The 20,980-nt window shown below is 29.4% G+C and overlaps 4 protein-coding genes across 6 annotated transcripts; 2 read left to right on the forward strand and 2 right to left on the reverse strand.

Moving 5' to 3' along the window:
• The first annotated feature begins 520 nt into the window (after window positions 1-520).
• LOC130450281 (eukaryotic translation initiation factor 3 subunit B) lies at window positions 521-4,215 on the forward strand. The gene is made up of 7 exons (XM_056788603.1): window positions 521-731; window positions 1,053-1,555; window positions 1,752-1,984; window positions 2,040-2,455; window positions 2,709-3,134; window positions 3,375-3,677; window positions 3,874-4,215. Exons 1-7 carry the CDS (start codon window positions 596-598, stop codon window positions 3,966-3,968), a joined length of 2,112 nt encoding a protein of 703 aa, XP_056644581.1. The 5' UTR covers window positions 521-595; the 3' UTR covers window positions 3,969-4,215.
• A 464-nt stretch (window positions 4,216-4,679) lies between these two features.
• LOC130450282 (protein NEDD1-like) lies at window positions 4,680-8,213 on the reverse strand. Of its 3 annotated transcripts, none has more exons than XM_056788604.1 (2): window positions 7,950-8,213; window positions 4,680-6,432 (listed from the first exon to the last, which is right to left on the reverse strand). In XM_056788604.1, the coding sequence occupies exon 2, from the start codon at window positions 6,428-6,430 to the stop codon at window positions 4,769-4,771; it is 1,662 nt and encodes a 553-aa protein (XP_056644582.1). In that variant the 5' UTR covers window positions 6,431-6,432; window positions 7,950-8,213; the 3' UTR covers window positions 4,680-4,768. The 3 variants fall into 3 exon arrangements, with proteins under 3 accessions (XP_056644582.1, XP_056644584.1, XP_056644585.1); XM_056788606.1 differs by having other exon boundaries at window positions 4,681-6,432; window positions 8,055-8,213; XM_056788607.1 differs by lacking the exon at window positions 7,950-8,213 and adding an exon at window positions 6,866-7,097 and having other exon boundaries at window positions 4,681-6,432.
• A 274-nt stretch (window positions 8,214-8,487) lies between these two features.
• LOC130450284 (dolichyl-diphosphooligosaccharide--protein glycosyltransferase subunit 4) lies at window positions 8,488-8,670 on the forward strand. The gene has a single exon (XM_056788609.1). It carries the CDS (start codon window positions 8,488-8,490, stop codon window positions 8,590-8,592), a length of 105 nt encoding a protein of 34 aa, XP_056644587.1. The 3' UTR covers window positions 8,593-8,670.
• Window positions 8,671-10,304: 1,634 nt separating this feature from the next.
• Window positions 10,305-20,949, reverse strand: LOC130450283 (acetyl-coenzyme A transporter 1). The gene is made up of 8 exons (XM_056788608.1): window positions 20,660-20,949; window positions 20,331-20,571; window positions 19,785-20,211; window positions 19,023-19,234; window positions 18,684-18,825; window positions 12,285-12,451; window positions 11,467-11,691; window positions 10,305-11,173 (listed from the first exon to the last, which is right to left on the reverse strand). Exons 2-8 carry the CDS (start codon window positions 20,550-20,552, stop codon window positions 10,994-10,996), a joined length of 1,575 nt encoding a protein of 524 aa, XP_056644586.1. The 5' UTR covers window positions 20,553-20,571; window positions 20,660-20,949; the 3' UTR covers window positions 10,305-10,993.
• Window positions 20,950-20,980: the final 31 nt, after the last annotated feature.

The following is a 20,980-nucleotide window of genomic DNA, read 5'->3' on the forward strand; positions in this document are numbered from 1 at the left end:
AATATTCTGATGTTCAAGTATTTTCTATACTGCATATAACATATATGCATATACTACATTCATTTATACAAATTAATAACCTAATTTTATGTCAATATTATAACAGAAAAAATTTTTAGTAGTACTATTGAGCAACATAAGGTCTGTTCTTGGTAGCTGCACTGGAACTGTATTCAAATGGATCAGTGCAGGGCAGTTTATGAGTGTATATAATTAGTTCTATAGGATACAAAGAACGATATAGTGCAGAGATCAATGGAGCATTTGTTAATTCTTGTATTTGAGGTTATTTAATGGGATTCAGGCCTTGTAGTATTAACAATAATGGAAAACTATTTAGTACTTTTTGATATTTTGATAGTTCTCTTGCATTGCTACTAAGAACAGTGACACTAGCGTTGGTTCTGTTACAAAGAGCGCATTAGTGTACACTTCCTGAGCTGGTTCTACCGGTGCAGCAACCAAGAACAAATCTATAATCAGATAATGATGTTTGCGTTGCAACGAGTGAACGTAGCTTTATTTTTTGACATTGCTGTTATACGCAAGCGTTTGTGGTTTTTTAATCCTTCAATTTTTCACCACGCGTGTCAAAATGGCGAAAAAGAAACCAGAGGATAAAAGTAATCAAAACGATGATAATACAAAAAACGAAAGTGATTATTCATCAAACGGCGAAGAGCCAGACTTTAGTGATCCCGAGGGATACGAAGACGACATTTCAGATGAAGGTATTTACCTAAAATTGGACAATAAACTTCCGTCATATCCATGCCGTTTATAGATTTATTTTTTTAAATATTCGGAGTTTTAAATTAATTTAGACTCCGATAGTCAGATCTAATGAGCGTAAATACTATAATTAACTCTATGATAATGGAAAAATGATGTTTACCAATAAACATATGTTATTTAAAACTTAGGTTAGATCGGGGTAAGAAAGGTGTGCCAAATGGGTTTCTTGAAATATGGTTATTTACAGGAATATTTGTTGATATAATTTGTTTTTTTTTAAATTTCGCTTAGTTTTCTTTATTAATATTATTTTTCAGAACTACTGGGGGATATTTTAAAAGAAAAGCCCAAAGAGACTGATGGAGTTGAAAGTGTAATAGTAGTAGATGGAGTACCACAAGTCGGGCCCAATCGTATTGACAAATTAAAATCGGTTATTAATAAAATTTTTGTGAAATTTGGACCGATAATTAACGAGTTTTATCCTGTTAATAGTGAAGGGCATACGAAGGGATACATTTTTATAGAATATTCTTCACCTAACCATGCAGCTGAAGCTGTTAAACACACAAACAATTTCAAATTGGATAAACAACATACGTTTCAAGTTAATATTTTCACTGATTTTAATAAATATGAACAAATTCCAAATAAATGGGAACCACCAGAACCTCAACCTTATCAGGGACAAGCTGATCTTCATTTCTACCTGCTTGAACCTGATGCATATGATCAGTTTGCAGTTGTGACTGCACAAGGGCAATCTGTACAAATTTGGCAAAATACCCAACCAGATCCTACTATTGTGGAAGCTAGAAATGTAAGTATCTAATTAATTCAAGTCTTTATATGAAGAATAAAATTGTTCAAAACCTAATTTAAATAATTAGTATAATTATGACTAAGGAAACCCTATTATGCAAACGAATGTTAGATCAATCATGAAACTCTGTTTACTAATGTGAAAAACAAACATTGGAATATAGTGTAATTCAAACAATTTTGATATTTTGTAGAATTGGGGTCAAACTTATATTAAATGGTCTCCAGTGGGGACGTTTTTGGCAACTTTTCACAAGTTGGGTATAGCTTTATGGGCAGGACCTTCATTTTCTCAATACAAAAAGTTTTCACACGCTAATGTTCAATTCATAGATTTTTCACCTTGTGAGAAATATATAGTAACATATTCTCCACAAGGAGATCCTCATTATCCAGAACAAAAAAGAATAATAATTTGGGACATTAGGTAAGAATTATTAATGAAAATGAAGTATTTAAATAAATATGATCATATTTATTAGGACCGGTATTGAGAAACGTTCTTTCAATCCAGAAGGGCCGACAGCTTGGCCAATTTTCAGATGGTCCCACGATGACAAATATTTCGCAAGAATTGGACAAAATAATGATGCGCTTCAAGTATATGAAACACCATCTTTTGGATTGTTAGACAAAAAATCTATCAAAATTAATGGAATTAGAGATTTCAATTGGTCTCCAACTGATAATGTTGTTGCATATTGGGTAGCCGAAGATAAAGATGTTCCTGCTAGTGTTACTTTACTTGAATTGCCTAATAGAAATGAAATTAGGAAGAAAAATTTGTTTAATGTGGCTGATTGTAAGATACATTGGCAAAAATCCGGCGATTACCTTTGCGTTAAGGTAGACAGATATTCCAAGGTTCGTAAGGAGAAGAATGAAATGAAATATTCAGGTATGTACGGTAGTTGTAATATATACTGTAAAATATTTCAATTATTTCAGATTTTAAACTAAAAATTCATCTTATTTATTGGATTTTAATTAAATTTTAGATTAAAATTCTTATTTGACATTATTTATTCAAAAAACTAAATCAGCAAAATTTTATACAAAAACAAATTACTTGTTAATATTCAGTATGTTTTTTTTTTAATTTTGCTGTAGTTTTAATATATTTTCAGTGTTAAATATATAATACATTTTAGGTATGTACTGCAATTTCGAAATCTTCCACATGAAAGAGAAGCAAATCCCAGTTGATAGCGTTGAATGTAAAGAGCCAATTCAAGCTTTTGCTTGGGAACCTGTTGGATCAAAATTCGCCATGATACACGGCGAATCCCCTAACATTAACGTCAGTTTTTATGAAGTAAGAGTGGGACAAGCTCCTATTTTATTGAAGAGATTCGAAAAGAGAGCATGTAACCATTTATTTTGGTCCCCCAGCGGACAGTTTATTGTGCTTGCCGGATTGGGATCCAACGGAGGTGGATCATTGGAATTTGTAGATACACATGAATTTTTGGTCATGAATACTACAGATCACTATCAGATGTCTGATGTTGAGTGGGATCCGACCGGTAGATATGTGGTTACTGGTGTATCATTTTGGAAGACTAAAGTAGATACAGGTAAGATTTTTTTTTGTAATATTATCTAACCTAGTTTTTATATTTCCTGCTTTATTTCTGTTATAAGTTAATTATTATAACAGGGAGTCACGCAGGATAGATTATTATCTAGCACTTGGGGTGTATGAAAAATATATTTTGATATATTTTTCATGAAAATCAGAGTGTACATTTTTTCTCTATCAAAATAATTAATCAACAAAATTTTTTAATTACTCAATGATTATTTTATCATTTCAGGTTATTGGATTTGGTCGTTCCAAGGTAAAATCCTCAAGCGTGTCAATTTGGAAAAATTCGCGCAAATATTGTGGAGGCCTAGACCTCCCTCATTATTAAGTGAAGAAAAACAGAAGGAAATTAAGAAGAATCTTAAGAAGTATTATCCACAATTTGAGAGTAAGGATAGGATGAGACAGTCTAAAGCTTCTAAGGAACTCATAGAGAAGAGAGCCGCTCTAATGGAGAAGTTCCAGAGTTATAGGGAAGAGAGAATTCAAGAATATTTGGAACACAAAGCAAGGCGTTTACAACTTAGAAACAGTAAGTTTTTCATACCCCATTTTTGTGAGTTTATATCACAGATTCTGATCTTTTTAGTATTTTTCTTTGCAGTAGGGAATTGAACAGAGTGTTAATTAGTTGCTGTTTTTAGCGTTGGTTCTGTGACATTGATATCCATATTAAAATAGTTTTTTATAAAATCAAATTGATTCCCAACAATTTTATTTTGTTCTAGATATTGATACCGACGAATTAGATGCAGATACTGAAAACGTAGAAGAAGAAGTAGTGGAATTCTTTATAAAAGAAGAAATAATTCCAGTCGATTAACATCATATTGAGGAAACTGCTTTTTTCTCTGTGTGTGTTTTATTGGAACATACTCGGGGGATATTTCAAGTTCGAGCGTCAGCTAATTATATATTATTCTTCTTTTTTAGACGTCGACATCAATATTTGTTAACCAAGTGTCTTGTTGTAGTTTTTATATTTTTTGACACGCGTTCGGATTAACTCCAAACATCATGGACATTATTGTTAAACGCCTTGCGGTTATTATAATAAAATATTTCTTAAGTTGTTGAGTTTAATTGAAACTCCAAGTACACTAGAGCCTCGGTAATCCGGAGAGGCAAAATAGTAAGTTAAAATGAAACATTAGTTTATTCTTTTTGGAAAAGTCAGTAATACTCTATTTGTTATCTTCAGCCCATTTCAAAGCAATCTTTAAAGCTCCTACTGCCTCTGAATTACCAACTTTTTTGGAAGTCAAAACTTCAACACTATTGTCCTCACATATTGCCGCTCGCACAATCTCCTTATTAGTTAACAATTCATAACTTTGTAACTCACTTTTGGCATCACCAGCAACCCATTCTTGAGCTTCTGCCTCGCTTATTTGAGGATCATTTGATCCCTTCAACCTATTAAAAAGCTGTACTAAAGACACATCATCTGGTTCGTCATTATGGTGAGAAATACAGGGTGCAATTTCTTCTATTAGCATTCTATTAGTTATCGATTTTAATGAGACCATAAAAAAAAGTAAATATTTATTTGTATAAAACTATTCCAAAAATATTAAAAATTACAAAATAGATTTTATTATTTATTTATACAAGTAAAAAATCTCACTCTCCATTTACACTTTTAGCAACTGTTAAATTCTTCAGCTGTTCTTCTAAAAAGTCGTTTCTTTTTCTTAGCCTTTCAATTTCATCAACCAAGCTATTTTCATAATTAGAAGTAGGATGTGGATCATATCTTATCCTCTTAGAGAAATCTTCCAACTTCAACGCCATTTTAACCATCGCCATGTGCATTTCCAAAAACATTATCCTCATCTGGTGAGTAGTATGAGTAGATTCATATTTAATATCGTTTTTCAGATCATCAATAACAGTTTTAAATTCCTCACTAAAACATTCTTTGACCAAAGTTTTGATTTCATCGGAATTAGTTGCGTTAGTAGTAGATTTATGCATAACATTGGAAGTTTGTGATAACTCGGATAAACTGTGATGAATATTAAATATCGGGGTGGAAGAAAACTGTTTCATTTTGAGATCCCCAGCTTCCGGTTTATTTAATTGAAGCGAAATAGAACAAGGCAAATCTAAATCGTTGTTATTAGGTTTACTACTGATATCTTCTACGAAAACATCATTATTTATAGACTCAGTTGTGTTGTCTTTATCTAAACCGAGTGCTACTATAAAAGAATCTTCACCTCCTACTGAAGCAATAGATTTCCTATCTAAACCAGCATCAACTGTATATAAATGCATTCCGAAAAAATCACTAGTCCTAACGGATTTATTTCGTCTCTTTTCTTCTTGAGTGATCGCTACGTTATCGAATGATTTCGATAAACTACAAACACTCGAATCGCTAGATTCGTGTCTGTTTTGGAAGGCTATATGTCTTACAGCACTCGTATGAGCAAGAAACGAATTAACTGGCTGTTGAATGTTTCTTGAATCGTAGATGTAGACTCTACCATTTTGGGAACCCATCACAAAATGAGTACCGTCTGGAGAAAAATCGACGGCGGTTATGCAATTCTCTACGGATATATTGGCTATGCATTTATGGTCGGCTATATCGTAGAAACAAAACTGTCTATCAGCCCCTGCGGTTACTATTAAATCAACGTTTACGGGCGATATAGCGATTGCATTGACAGGAGCTTTGTGCGCTTCCGTACAAAATTTACTTCTGTTGATATTGATATCCCATACGACGATTATACCTTCGTTACTACCCCCTAGTACCAAATTCCTTTTCAATTGGTTCGTTTTTAAACAAGTAATAGAATTTGATTTCGGTACACGAAGATTCGATGGGGGGCTATTCGTGACGTTGTTATAAACCAAAACTTCACCGTTTTTACAACCGGTTATGCAATGACTATCTTTGGCGGTGAAAGCCACGTGAGTAATTTGCGTAGAAGCCCTGGGAAATCTCTTTTTAACGTTCCTCGATTTGATATCGTAAATTAGAACCAAACCGCTTTTGGTTCCTATACCAATATTCTTTTTTGTAGTGTTCTGGAAGCAAGCTGCAGTCGGCTCGTCTACTTCGTGGATAGTTTTCAGTAGTCTGAGCTGATCTTTAGTACCAACAATTTCAGTTTGACCTGAATGCGGAACGACTACTAACCAATTGCCGTCTCTACTCCACGATAAACTTCTGACCGGCCCTTCCACCTTTCCGGGTTGGTAATTGTGGATAACATTGCCGTTAGGAAATTCGTGGAATTTAATGGTCGTTGAAACTGATGCAATATACATATCTGAAATAAAAAATAAAAACAAAAAATCATACAAATCTTATTTTATTAGTTAATCCCGAATTTATACCTCATCAGTATATCTACAACCCGACAATCTTGAAGCATAAACGTTATAATTGTGGGACTGTGGTAATCAAACACCAAACTATATTTTACTAGATACTCAACGCTTTCAAAATAACTACCTATTCATCATCACGGATTTAATTAAACGAGAATGGCGATAGAATACATTTTAAAAACTTTTAATTTATGTATTTAACCGCAATTCTAGTTCACTTAATTCCCTGATAATGATTAAGCACATATTCGAAACCTTGAGAATAAAAATACACTGTGGTGTTTGATTGCTACAGTCCCACAGTAATAAATATATTATATTTTGATTGTATGTGAGGTGTGTACAATATATCAAATGATTTCTATTATTAACCTTTGAAAATATAGTCTGCCGTGTTCCAAAGGAAAAAACAATTACTTTCCCGTCTAATCCCTCAAAGAATTACATGATGCACATGGACCTTAGTGTCGATATCAACATCCATAACGAATCTTAATTGCAAAGAGAGTGTTGTAACCGCTGACTAGTTTCGACGATATTGCTTCTCATCAGAGAGGCGTAAGAACAAGATAATACCAGCGAGTAGTTATTATTTTAAATGTTCCTAAAACATCTTTTGATTTTAACATTTTTAATACTATTACAGCTGTTTTACTGTTGTATTGCTATATCTTTCGTCTCCTTTATATCTGATAGTGACCCTCTGTGGTCTGATAGTGAATTTTATTCGAAAAAAAAATTTGATTGAAATATTCAATTGTATCACATCAATCACAGATTCGTGTATAACACCAACTTTTCTAAAATTTCTTTTTTTGGGAATAGCTATTTATATTTAATAAAAAAAATAATACATGTTTCATTTTTTAAGGGTTTTTATGAAATTTATTCCATGAGAACTATTAATTAATATTAGTTAAATCGTTAAAAAATTTATATATTATATTCATTTATTTTACTCCTAATGACACGATACACATTTTCATTGGTTAATATTATCGAATTAGGAAAAACGTATGTGAAATTAACTTAAGACGGTTGACAAATGACGTTTACCGGCTGTTTGCTTTGTTGTCAGAAATTTATAAGATTCTCCAAATAATCCACGTTATTAATATAGATACAACATATTTAGGATTTATACAAAAATAAATATCAATCAATAAAAGTAAGTATACTTCATATATATTAAAATTTGTATTATAAACATACCATAAAAATGAAGTGTGGTTATAATAGTCTGGTATTACATTTTGAAAGTGGTTCATTTTTAAAATTATTATATATACCTTAAATTTTTTCCTTTTTATATAAATAAATCAGAATGTGTATCACACTTTATTAAAATTAAAGTATTCTTTGACATTGTTTTTTCTAAATGACCGTTAATTTGGACTGGCTAAAGAACTTTATTTTCTATTGAATGAGATTATATATTAATATCAATTATTCATACCTCATAAGTTGTTTTTTAAAGAATCACATTGAACTGGTTATAGCTTGTTCATAGTTTTTCCGATTAATTTTTCAAGTTTTAATAATAAAATAGTTCAACAAATACCTTTTAAAACCACTTTGGATGACGCATTTGACAAGTGACAGACAGCATAACCACTATTATCAATATGTTTATAATCGACGTAGTTTCAAATGTTTGATTTTAATAAAATTAATATAGTGAGTGTTTTTACTGATAATTAATTTCTAAGATAAATTTCAAAATATACAATTATGTAGTAATATTACTAATGCCAAAAGAATAAAAAGATCATTATAATTTAAAAAAAAATATATTATTTCTATCTCTCATCTATTATTATTTTGTCGTGTAATTCAAATAATAATTAATTAAACATGTAAGGTTATTTTAATTTTAGAATAAAATCAATTGAAGTCGTTTAAACTAAAATCATTAAAAAAACTTATTATGTAGTTGCTTATATTTTGTTTGAATAGAATTGTAGTATTGACAAACCTGTTTTATTTTTTCCAGAATGGTCACTGACGTTCATTTGGCAATACTTTCTAATGCACTTGGCATTGTCCTTTTTCTTCTGGTAGTCCTTTACCATTATATCAATGCTAATTATTCCAAGTAGCCAACACTTTAATATGACAACTTTCTATATGTATATACAGTACAAATAAAATTTTTCTAAATACATTTCTTAATACTGTGTTCTATTTATTCATAATTATATTTAGTCACATTATTTTTTCAAAGTAACCTTGAGATTTATTGAGGGTGAGGCTCATATGAATTGTAACGATAATTATTCCTTCATTCCTCAAAATCATTCTGAATCAGTCAATTAAATAGGACTAGTACATAACTGTATTGTTATGTTTCTATTGATGTTTTTATTTTTAATATATTCATTCCTTGTATCAACTGCAAAAGTTATTAGCAATCTGTCAGTTTACAGTTTGTGATACAATTGCCTTTCAGATATCTAATTATTTTTGTAATATCACAATTTTCGTTTATTAGGGAGATTATATTGTTTTGAGAGCTATTAAGTAGTCTTTCGTTTTCATAATTCTAATAGTTCAAAAATAAATTTTACATAATTAGGTTCACATTAAAAGCTGGTGGATTTTCTCGATTAAATAGGAATGGGATTTTTATTTGATCTGTACGACTTGTGAAAATGTTTTTCTATAACTGAACACATGGTTTAGTAGATATTAATATTCTCTGCGATCTGTTCCACTTATACTGAATTTTTGTTCTGATTATTGCTTCACAGTCATTGGCTTCCACTTCACGCACAATTGCTGTTTCTTTGGCACTTTTTCGTTTCCTGGGACTTCTGGTGTGCGAGGAGACTCAAATACTTGTTACGTCTGACTTAGGTTGGTGGATAAGGTGTAATGGAGTTTTAATGAGTGGATATTTGGGAAAAAGTTGTGGATGGAGCTTTTAATTAATATCTTGTATTGGTAAACAATTTTTCATTTGATTATCAAGTTAGAAATGAATTTTATTATGAAAAGTTTCCATAATTGTTCCAAAAGTTTTTTATGAATTATCTGTAGTTCCTTTATGTCTTGTTTGTTTTTCACATCATTTATAGGAAAACAGTTGTTGACTGTGGTGTTTTCAGTAATTTCCACCAATATCTTCACTATTTCGTTGGATTCTGCTGAATACCATCATTGCTAAGAAATTTTGATAGTATTTAAATATTGTTGAACTTTATCATATTGGGAAATTCAATATAATAAGTTTGTTTTGAAGTATTAGATGTAGGTGACAAATGAACTACTTTTGATATCTTCAGTATTCATATACAGCAATGCATCATTTTAATTTGGAAAAATGCCGTTTTCTAAAAAATCTTCATCCATTGGAACATGTAGTAGAGGAAAATTGTCAAAATACTTGGATTTCTTTGATAGTTTTTCACTGTTGTTGGACTTTAGTAAGTATTGGTTAGAGGTGACAAATGAACTACTTTTGATATCGTCACTATTCATATTTAGCAAAGTATGTTTTTTGTTTGGAAAAAGTGCTGTTTTTTTATAAATCTTCACCTTTTGGAACATGTAATAGAGTAAAATAGTCCATATACTTTGATTTCTTTCGTTTTGGTATTAAATCTAGAAAATTCATGAACTGTAACCAATTTTTTTTAAGCAAAGGTTGCAAAAATGAATTTAACTCCGATTTAAGGTAATTTTGAATTTATTTTCCTTAAAATGATACTGAACTCCAAATGAATATCATCGAGAATCTGTTTCAATTCAAGCCGTAAAAGTATTCAAGACCCTGTGAAAGAATTGGTAAAAATAAAAGTCTGTGACACATTGTACAACTTGATTTTAAAAAAAATATATTAACAAAATAATTCACACAAACATTGAATTAAAATTTTTGATAATCACATTTATCAATAACAAACTGAAATTTTAATAAATTTATATCACCTTTTAAAGCGTTACAAAATGAACTTTCTGATACCACTAATATATTTTACCAGTTTTTAGGTATTTATATTAAAATTTCATCAACTTATTATATAGAAACAAAATTAATTTTTAAATAATTTCAAATATTATAATTTAGATTAAAATATAATTACTCAAAAAATAAAATTAAACTGTGATGAATTCATATATAAACTAAAATAGAATCATACTTAACCGCTGATCAAATATATTGATAATGAAAATGATGATATTGAAGAATATATAGTGGTAGTTCATTTGATTCTTCATTATTTTATCGAAGACTTTAGTTTATAATTTGTATTAGCAAAAATTTTGTATATAAATATACTGAGTGGTCAATAATTAATTTGTAATTTAATTCTGTTACATATAACCCAACTATTTCCAAAATAGTCACCAAAACCACTTACAGACCAAGCATCAGATAGAAGGAATGCTGAAAATTAATAATTAAATATATTTTTTCAATATCTTGATTCATGGCCTGTAAAAATTAATAAATTAAAATAATATATTACAATTTTCCTAGCAATTTGTTGAAAGTAACTATCGCATTAAAGTTTTTTTATTTCTGATTTTCCAAGCACTTTCATCCAACTGTTGAATCTGTTCAACTTTCTTTGCGCCTTGCCAGTACCATAAACAACCGATTGCAATACAAATCACAGTTTCGATGTAAAAACCATCTACAATAGTTATACATTTGCCACCTTTACTTGTGCAAAGCTGAAAAAATGAAATGGAAATGAATTGAATAGTACCATTCGTTATATTATAATATATAAAAATCAAATTTGAGATAATTTTGTATCCATTGATGATAATAGTGATAAATATGTTATAGCTTGTAATTGTATCAATCGAAGCTAGTTGATAATTTTTTTTAGTAATTTATATTGTTACTTTAGTATGATAAAAGGGGGGTAGAAACAAAAATTCGTCATTAAACTATAAATTCAAACATATTTCGATCAACTTTTCATGAGTTATCTCATATTTTCTCAGATTTAATAACTTACATCCTTTTCAATGCTGGTTCGACAAGAATTATCTATACTTTCAGTTCCTCCTTGACATTGTTTCCAAGTTAAAGGATCGACGAAATAAAGAGCTAGAATAGTCGGCCAATTACCACCTAGGTTCGTCACAGTATTCAATAAAGTCATGTAAGTCCCACCTACTGACGAGTCACTAACTTTAGCGAAAAAAGCCATTAATGCCACAAACATACAGTATACACATACCTAAAAATAATAATCTACATAAATTTAAATAGGACATTGAATATTTGTTAAAAAAAATAAATTTTAAACACTCATTTTGTTATTAGGATATATTATATAGGAGGTGGTCACTAAAATACCAGATAATATAAAAAAAAAAACAAAAGGATATTAGTTTTTCAACTAATCTTCTTTCTGATGACAAAAACTCTTAAATTATTGGAAAAAATTTGATGACTAAGTAATTTTTTCAAATTTAGGAACAATAAATAATCCAATAGGACTGAATCTGGCGAATTAGGTGGTATAAAGGATTTATGAGTTGGTGCATTGTTCTTAAAACATCATTATTCAAACTAAATCTTTGTTTTTACTTGATTTTTTCGCTCAAAATAATTGGAGCTGATATTTTTTCATATAACGATAACCAATTTTGTATATATTCACAAAGGTTCGCTTCAGATGGCTAATAAACAAGGTATCATCTACAAACTTGTACAATATCATTTTTTAAATAACTATAACTACCCATTTGACATTATTGCTAATAGAAATGAACAAAATAATATCAGAATCAAAGTTTATTCTATACAAACAAAAATATTGAGTTTTACCTGGTGAAGTGCATAACAGCTTATTAAAAAAACGACGTACATGAAAGGTAAGCCGTTCGAAGCATCTGGTACTAAAATCGGTGTTACGTATACCAAAAAAGCAGCTACAATACCGAAGGCTAATCGGTAAGGAATAGCTTTGAGAAAAATGTTGAGAGGTTTAGGTCCTACAACATAAAAATAATTCTATGACATACTGTATATATATCATAAAATTGATAATATCACTAATGCTTCAATTAAAACTGATTCGAACATTCCGATATACATTTTCTATTTATAAATGTTTTATTCTGATGTAGAACAAGCTTTTAACAAGTTTAGGTAAAAAAAACTCACAAAATAAGTTGACTTAATTATTATGAGGTACAACAAAAAACATATTATGGACTTAAATTGAAATAAATAAACTAACCTAACCTATATATGGGTCAACAAAAATGTTATGTCTCTGGTACACACACGGTTCGAAGTTAGCGCTGGACTGGGCATTTCTGTCTCCCTCGTCTTCTTCTAACCTAACCTAACCCCATCGGGGCTTCTTTTTTTAATACATTATGGGATTATTACGGCGAATTATGTGAAAATAAAAAAAACTTTTGTTTGTTAAATTACAAGAATCGTGTAATAAACAAAAATGTTCAGGAGTGTTTGGATAGAAACTACTCTCAGATAGCCAAGCGGCCTTGAAGTTCCCGAAAGCTATTAAGTGCTTGTCCAAACTAGTGCGGGAGTGTAAGTTAACCTCAAAAACACTAACCAATAAAAACGAAGTAACCAGGGAAGCAAAAAGAGGCAACGAATCCATACCTAGGACCAGAGCCCTACTTGTGGCCTCACGAGATACCACATCAATAACGAATTGAACGAATGGCTAAAGAATCAAATAGAGTCTTCATTGCAGGCCTAGCACAATCCAAAAGATTCATGACATAACATGAAACTGGTGGTCAATCATTGCCTCGTCAAGACGATGGGCATGACGAAGGACAACTACAGATTCAGAGCGAAACCCCGATAGGGAAATGGGACGCAAGAACTACTTTGGGAGGAGTCTATCTAAAGATGTAAAAAATATCTTCTAGGTATAGGTGCATAGTGCAAAACAATCTACAACCCATGAACTACCAACTACCAAAACTAGTCAAAAGTGGCAACGAAATCTCTTGGAGTTCCTAGAGTCGGAAGGCTCAAAACAAAACTATATGGCCGTTGATCATACGGTGCAAAATATGAAAAACTATCCTAGTTGTGATGAAAACCGATGAAGGAAAAAGATATAAACTGAAAACTACCGTTGACACCAAATAGTGCGAAGCTACCATCGGTGGGATTATGCCTGAACGTTGATATTATATATGAGGTTATACCAGAAGTTGCAGACTTGGAATGGAGGTGAAAAAAATCAAATACAGTCTATAAACAATAGAATATTCAACTACCGAATAAAATTGGATACGTTTTTTTACTGCTCCTGATATAATTAGTATTTTAGTATATTGTTTGTTACCATAGTATACTACAAACTTTTGTAGGGGAGGGTTGACGACCAAAATTTTGATAATCACTTTATTTAATCAATTACAACAAAATTAATGGGGAAAAATTAACGTTTTGAATACTTATAGCATCGGCGTTTAGAAATTTTGATAATTTTTCTAAATTTCATTGGTTATGTGGTAATTAGAGGGCAATCAAAATGTCAAATATATATCAAAGTGACATTTTCCGAATATTAAATCAAGATCATCAGAAATATTTACAACCATACAGTTTACAATGTGATAATAAACGAATTGACGAAATAACCGCGGAATGTAATAACCTAGCGAGAAAAATTACTTCGATATGTAATTTATATACCAGAAATATTGATCAAGATGACTGTAAGGGAGCAGTTAAAATTATAAAAGAATTTTTGACCGCTTGTAGAAATAGGCGATTATTTAAGGAGGTGAAGAATCGTTTGATTGAATTAAGACATAAACACCCCGTGGTGGTATTGAAGCAGGTATTTATCAATTATAAAAAGAATTACTTGGATTTTATTTAGTAGAATTATACAAAATTTCGACACGAATACGATTTCCGTGGCGTCAGGATTTGACAATAACATTTTGTGAATCGAAAATGAAGAATAAAATTTTTCGATATCTCGCTTAGTTTTCGAGATATCGATACTTGGAAATTATTCGTAAATCGCCATTTTCTGCAACCAAAATTGTTTAAACAAGAATTATTTTATTTCTTTTTTATTAACCTAACCCCACCAGTGCTTCTTTTTTAAATACACTATGGGATTATTACGGCGAATTATGTAAAAATAAAAAAAATAACTTTTGTTTGTTAAATTACAAGAATCGTGTTGAATTTAAAGCGATAAAATCTTTATTTTACACGTATAAAACGCCATCTATTCTATAAAGCGAACTAGGTCGTGACTTTAAGTATCGATATCTCGAAAACGAAGCGAGATATCGAGAAATTTTCTTCTTCATTTTCGTTTTTATTTTGGCCTAATTCATTGTCAGATTACGACCTCTAAATTTCTAACCAGGGTAACGAAATGAAGGAAATTGCACATAACTAAATCAATTTTAAATAATTAACGGTTTTTCCGCCACCGAAATTATGTTGAATTTGAAATTAAACAAATAAGAAACAGCATCAAATCGATTTGTTTTCATATTATATTGAAATTAATGGTAAAAAAATGACACTAAACTTTTTGGTAGCATTTTCTTTTCTTTCGATATGACCTAACCTAAAAATACAATTTTGAATAAATCGAAACTTTTTCAAAATCGAGGAAAAGACATAAACGGCATCAAATCGATTTGTTTTCATTTTATATTGAAATTATATGGGAACGATACTAAATTTGAATTTTTTTGTTCCGAATCTATTTTTTCGTGGGATTCAGAACAAGTAAAAATTTGCTTTTACAAAAGTCAATTTTTCTAGGTAAACTACACCCACTCACAAATATTCGATATAAATCATTTCAAATTAGTTTTTCGTTTGGATGGAAACGAATTTCCTCCTGTTATCGTATACAGCATTTGTCCGAAAATAGATTTAAATATTGTAAATTTGCGAACTAACATACTCTATTTATCCGAAGACTATCATATTTACAATAAATGGTACAAGTACAAAGCGTATAAATGTCATATATGCAAAACAACAAGAAAATCTAAGGGTTATCGAAAGGAAAACAAAAAAAGGAAAACCGCCAACAGGATTAATTGGATCGAAAGAATGTATATGTGAATAAATATTTATCCAGTATATAATGAGAGTTTTAATAGTAGAAACAATGAAAAAATAACATATTCTTAGTATTTTTATCAAAATATGTATTTTTATAACAGAAAATTCCAACTGTATGAAGGGACTATAGTATGCGGTTGAATCAAAATGAGAATCACTATAAAATGAAATATGTCCATTTAAAATGAATTTAATTACAACTGATACCATTATCATAAGAAGATTAGATAGATAGAAGACATTTCGGAACACAATAAATCAAGAAATTTGAAAATTACCACAATTTTAGTTTTTTATCAATTCGAAATCAAATTATTTTCCTTTAGTATATGAATAGAGTATTAATAATAAAGTTTATTGAATATTTCTGTATATATAGACTACCAAAATTATCTAAAAGGGAAATATAATACAAAATTAATCCCTTGTATACTAATTGTATGAATGGACTATAGTATACGGTTGAATCAAGATGAAAATCACTATAAAATGAAATATGTCCATTTAAAATGAATTTAATTACAACTAATACCATTATCATAAGAAGATTAGATAGATAGAAGACATTTCGGAACACAATAAATCAAGAAATTTGAAAATTACCACAATTTTAGTTTTTTATCAATTCGAAATCAAATTATTTTCCTTTAGTATATGAATAGAGTATTAATAATAAAGTTTATTGAATATTTCTGTATATATAGACTACCAAAATTATCTAAAAGGGAAATATAATACAAAATTAATCCCTTGTATACTAATTGTATGAATGGACTATAGTATACGGTTGAATCAAGATGAAAATCACTATAAAATGAAATATGTCCATTTAAAATGAATTTAATTACAACTGATACCATTATCATAAGTAGATTAGATAGATAGAAGACATTTCGGAACACAGTAAAACAAGAAATTTGAAAATTACCACAATTTTAGTTTTTTATCAATTCGAAATAAAATTATTTTCCTTTAGTATATGAATAGAGTATTAATGATAAAGTTTATCGAATATTTCTGTATATATAGACTACCAAAATGATCTGAAAGGGAAATATAATACAAAATTAATACCTCGCATACTAATTGTATGAATGGACTATAGTATACGGTTGAATCAAGATGAAAATCACTATAAAATGAAATATGTCCATTAAAAATGAATTTAATTACAACTGATACCATTATCATAAGTAGATTAGATAGATAGAAGACATTTCGGAACACAGTAAAACAAGAAATTTGAAAATTACCACAATTTTAGTTTTTTATCAATTCGAAATAAAATTATTTTCCTTTAGTATATGAATAGAGTATTAATAATAAAGTTTATCGAATATTTCTGTATATATAGACTACCAAAATGATCTAAAAGGGAAATATAATACAAAATTAATCCCTTGTATACTAATTGTATGAATGGACTATAGTATACGGTTGAATCAAGATGAAAATCACTATAAAATGAAATATGTCCATTTAAAATGAATTTAATTACAACTGATACCATTATCATAAGTAGATTAGATAGATAGAAGACATTTCGGAACACAGTAAAACAAGAAATTTGAAAATTACCACAATTTTAGTTTTTTATCAATTCGAAATCAAATTATTTTCCTTTAGTATATGAATAGAGTATTAATAATAAAGTTTATCGAATATTTCTGTATATATAGACTACCAAAATGATCTAAAAGGGAAATATAATACAAAATTAATCCCTTGTATACTAATTGTATGAATGGACTATAGTATACGGTTGAATCAAGATGAAAATCACTATAAAATGAAATATGTCCATTTAAAATGAATTTAATTACAACTGATACCATTATCATAAGTAGATTAGATAGATAGAAGACATTTCGGAACACAGTAAAACAAGAAATTTGAAAATTACCACAATTTTAGTTTTTTATCAATTCGAAATCAAATTATTTTCCTTTAGTATATGAATAGAGTATTAATAATAAAGTTTATTGAATATTTCTGTATATATAGACTACCAAAATTATCTAAAAGGGAAATATAATACAAAATTAATCCCTTGTATACTAATTGTATGAATGGACTATAGTATACGGTTGAATCAAGATGAAAATCACTATAAAATGAAATATGTCCATTTAAAATGAATTTAATTACAACTGATACCATTATCATAAGTAGATTAGATAGATAGAAGACATTTCGGAACACAGTAAAACAAGAAATTTGAAAATTACCACAATTTTAGTTTTTTATCAATTCGAAATAAAATTATTTTCCTTTAGTATATGAATAGAGTATTAATGATAAAGTTTATCGAATATTTCTGTATATATAGACTACCAAAATGATCTGAAAGGGAAATATAATACAAAATTAATACCTCGCATACTAATTGTATGAATGGACTATAGTATACGGTTGAATCAAGATGAAAATCACTATAAAATGAAATATGTCCATTAAAAATGAATTTATTTACAACTAATACCATTATCATAAGAAGATTAGATAGATAGAAGACATTTCGGAACACAATAAATCAAGAAATTTTAAAATTACCACAATTTTAGTTTTTTATCAATTCGAAATCAAATTATTTTCCTTTAGTATATGAATAGAGTATTAATAATAAAGTTTATTGAATATTTCTGTATATATAGACTACCAAAATTATCTAAAAGGGAAATATAATACAAAATTAATCCCTTGTATACTAACTGTATGAATGGACTATAGTATACGGTTGAATCAAAATGAAAAACACTATAAAATGAAATATGTCCATTTAAAATGAATATAATTACAACTGATATCATTATTATAAGTAAATTGGACAGATAAAAGACATTTCGGAACACAGTAAATAAAAAAATTTGAAAATTTCCACCATTCTAGTTTCATTTTAAAATTAAATTAAGTTCATTTAGCCCTTGACTAATGTATTAATAACAAATTTAATTCAATATTAATGTACAGATAGTATCAAAATGCCCTGAAATGAAAATTTAAAACAATTTATATGATCAAATATACTAATTTCAAGTCCCGAGTCTCAATTTTTTAAAATTAATTCGATTCTATTTTTATTTATCCTGATTTTGTACTTAAATTAACGTTTTTTTTTTCACATACCTGTAGTATATTTGGCGATGACTAAAGGCATAGCCAATTGAACCGGAATTAACGGTATTGCCATAAGTCCTAAGCGCTCTTTCGGTACGCCAGCTTCTACTAACTTCAACGCCATCATACTGTCAGTTGAAGAAAACCCAATCTGTAGTTCAAATATAGTATCAAATCAAAATTTATTATGAGAAAAAAATTTTATCTCGAAAAGAATAATTAGTCATTTTATATTGAACTACAATAAAATAAAATGAATTCAAAGAATACAATACAAAATACTGTTGATTTTCTGAATCTAATTAAACCAAGACTTAAACTGAAATAATTTTCGACATTTTCACTTACCTTACACGTTAAAAGCACCACGACTAAAGTTTGAACTGATTTCAATTTTAGTATATTTTTTAGAGATAAATATGCTGATTTTATATCTCTTTCATGAGATGTACCATCAGCGTTTGGAACATCTATTTCGTTTTTGAGTAAGGATACAAGTGTAGTGGTGACTAGAAATACTATACCCCAGAAATATAAAAAACCAGATAACGTAACTATCCCTGAAAAAGAATTTTCAGCTCAATATTTGATCTATAGAAGTATATATGAACAATAAAGCAGAATATTGAAGAGCTTGTGATTCTTATTCAAAAAGGGCAGAAATATGTAAATACCTTTGAAAGCTCTGAGGTACCCTGGGGAGGGAATTGGTTCAAGCCAATTGTTCTGAACCTTTTTTGGAAGATTTATGAGGTTTCAAGCCCATAAATACTTTTATCAGCTTGCTTCAAACTATTATTGAGTTAAAGTTCATAAAAATTGGCCAACACCAATTTTTTTCCTCCTAGGATACCTTTGCACAATTCAGGGGTCGTTTTGACGGAGTTGGGGGGTTAGTGTTCCGTACTCATGAGATTTTAATCAATTTGATACAAACTATCATTGTGTCAAGTTTCAGAAAAATTGGCAGGAACACAATTTCCATGAAGATTGAGTGGGGTCATTCTCCTTAAAACATTTTTGGTAAAATTACCAAGGAAATTTTCAATAGTGGTTAAAGGCTGTGGAACCATAAAAGAAGATTAAGTAGCATACTAACAAATTATTTACCTTCTTTTTGGGGTATTGTCCTCAAATACTGATTACAAAATGTGGAAGATTCTAGTGCCATAAATAATACATAACTTAAAAAAAACCCTGTTGTTTGACCGACACTGTTACAAGTTGAGGCATGCCCAACGTTTTGTTTTTTGAGCATGGTCAGTGCCCATCCATCGACAGCTATATCTTGGGTAGCAGCTAAAAAGTTTAAGGAAAAAAACAACAATGTCAAAACTTCTATATTTGGAGAAGTGCCATCTTCTCCTAGCCATTGGTTAACGTGACTGGAGAGTAGCAACATAAATCCACCTATTAAATATTGACTGGGGACAAGCCAGGTTTTTCTACGTCCTATCCGTGTTGAAAAAATACTGTCCACTATAGGTGCCCATAATAGTTTCAAACTAAAAGGCCATGTCACAAAACTGAATTCAGCCTAAAACAAAATATTTCTTAATACTACAATTATTGTTAGTATTACAACTTTTATAAATACATATGGTACCAAGCATGAAATGCTCTATGATCTATTGAATCTTTGTACAATTTACGAACCTGCTGTTTATAACTAACTCCTCTATTCTGCAATATCATGGGAATTGCAGCCGATAATCCTATTGGAATTCCCTGAAGGGTATATAAGAAAAACAGTAATAATATATTCTTTTCATCTCCTCTAATGTTAGTTTTCGATGAAATGAAGGGCAATTCCCTATTTTCCATCTGAGAAGAAACGCTATTTTTATTTCTACCTTTTTTCCGTTCAGTCACATTCATTGTTAATTGGAAATTAAAACTGCAAAATGAAAATATTTTAGGTTAACTTAAAGGCCACGTCATAATAATTAACAGCTTGTATTAAATATGTTAAGTATAATACTTACTAATTTAAAAGTGTTTAAACTAATATATCTTGGTATAGGAAAATAACTGTAATTTGTTAATTTTACATGTTTTATAAATTAATCCTTATTGGTGTTTCATTCATTTCTTCTTGTTTACAATGACCACATTGCAAATGTCAACACGATTTTATTTGTCGTGTCATAATATTAATTAGAAAATGATTAAATTCATTGGGGTTTTCCGACAGAACTTGATTCTACAGATTAAAATATCCGATATTGAAACGAATCGACATTTCTTTTTTTTGTAGATTACCAGAAGTGATATTAAAACATATAGAAAAGGAATATATGTCAATA

This window comes from Diorhabda sublineata, chromosome 11, assembly GCF_026230105.1.
Source record: "Diorhabda sublineata isolate icDioSubl1.1 chromosome 11, icDioSubl1.1, whole genome shotgun sequence".
In the NCBI taxonomy this organism is placed as follows: domain Eukaryota; kingdom Metazoa; phylum Arthropoda; class Insecta; order Coleoptera; family Chrysomelidae; genus Diorhabda; species Diorhabda sublineata.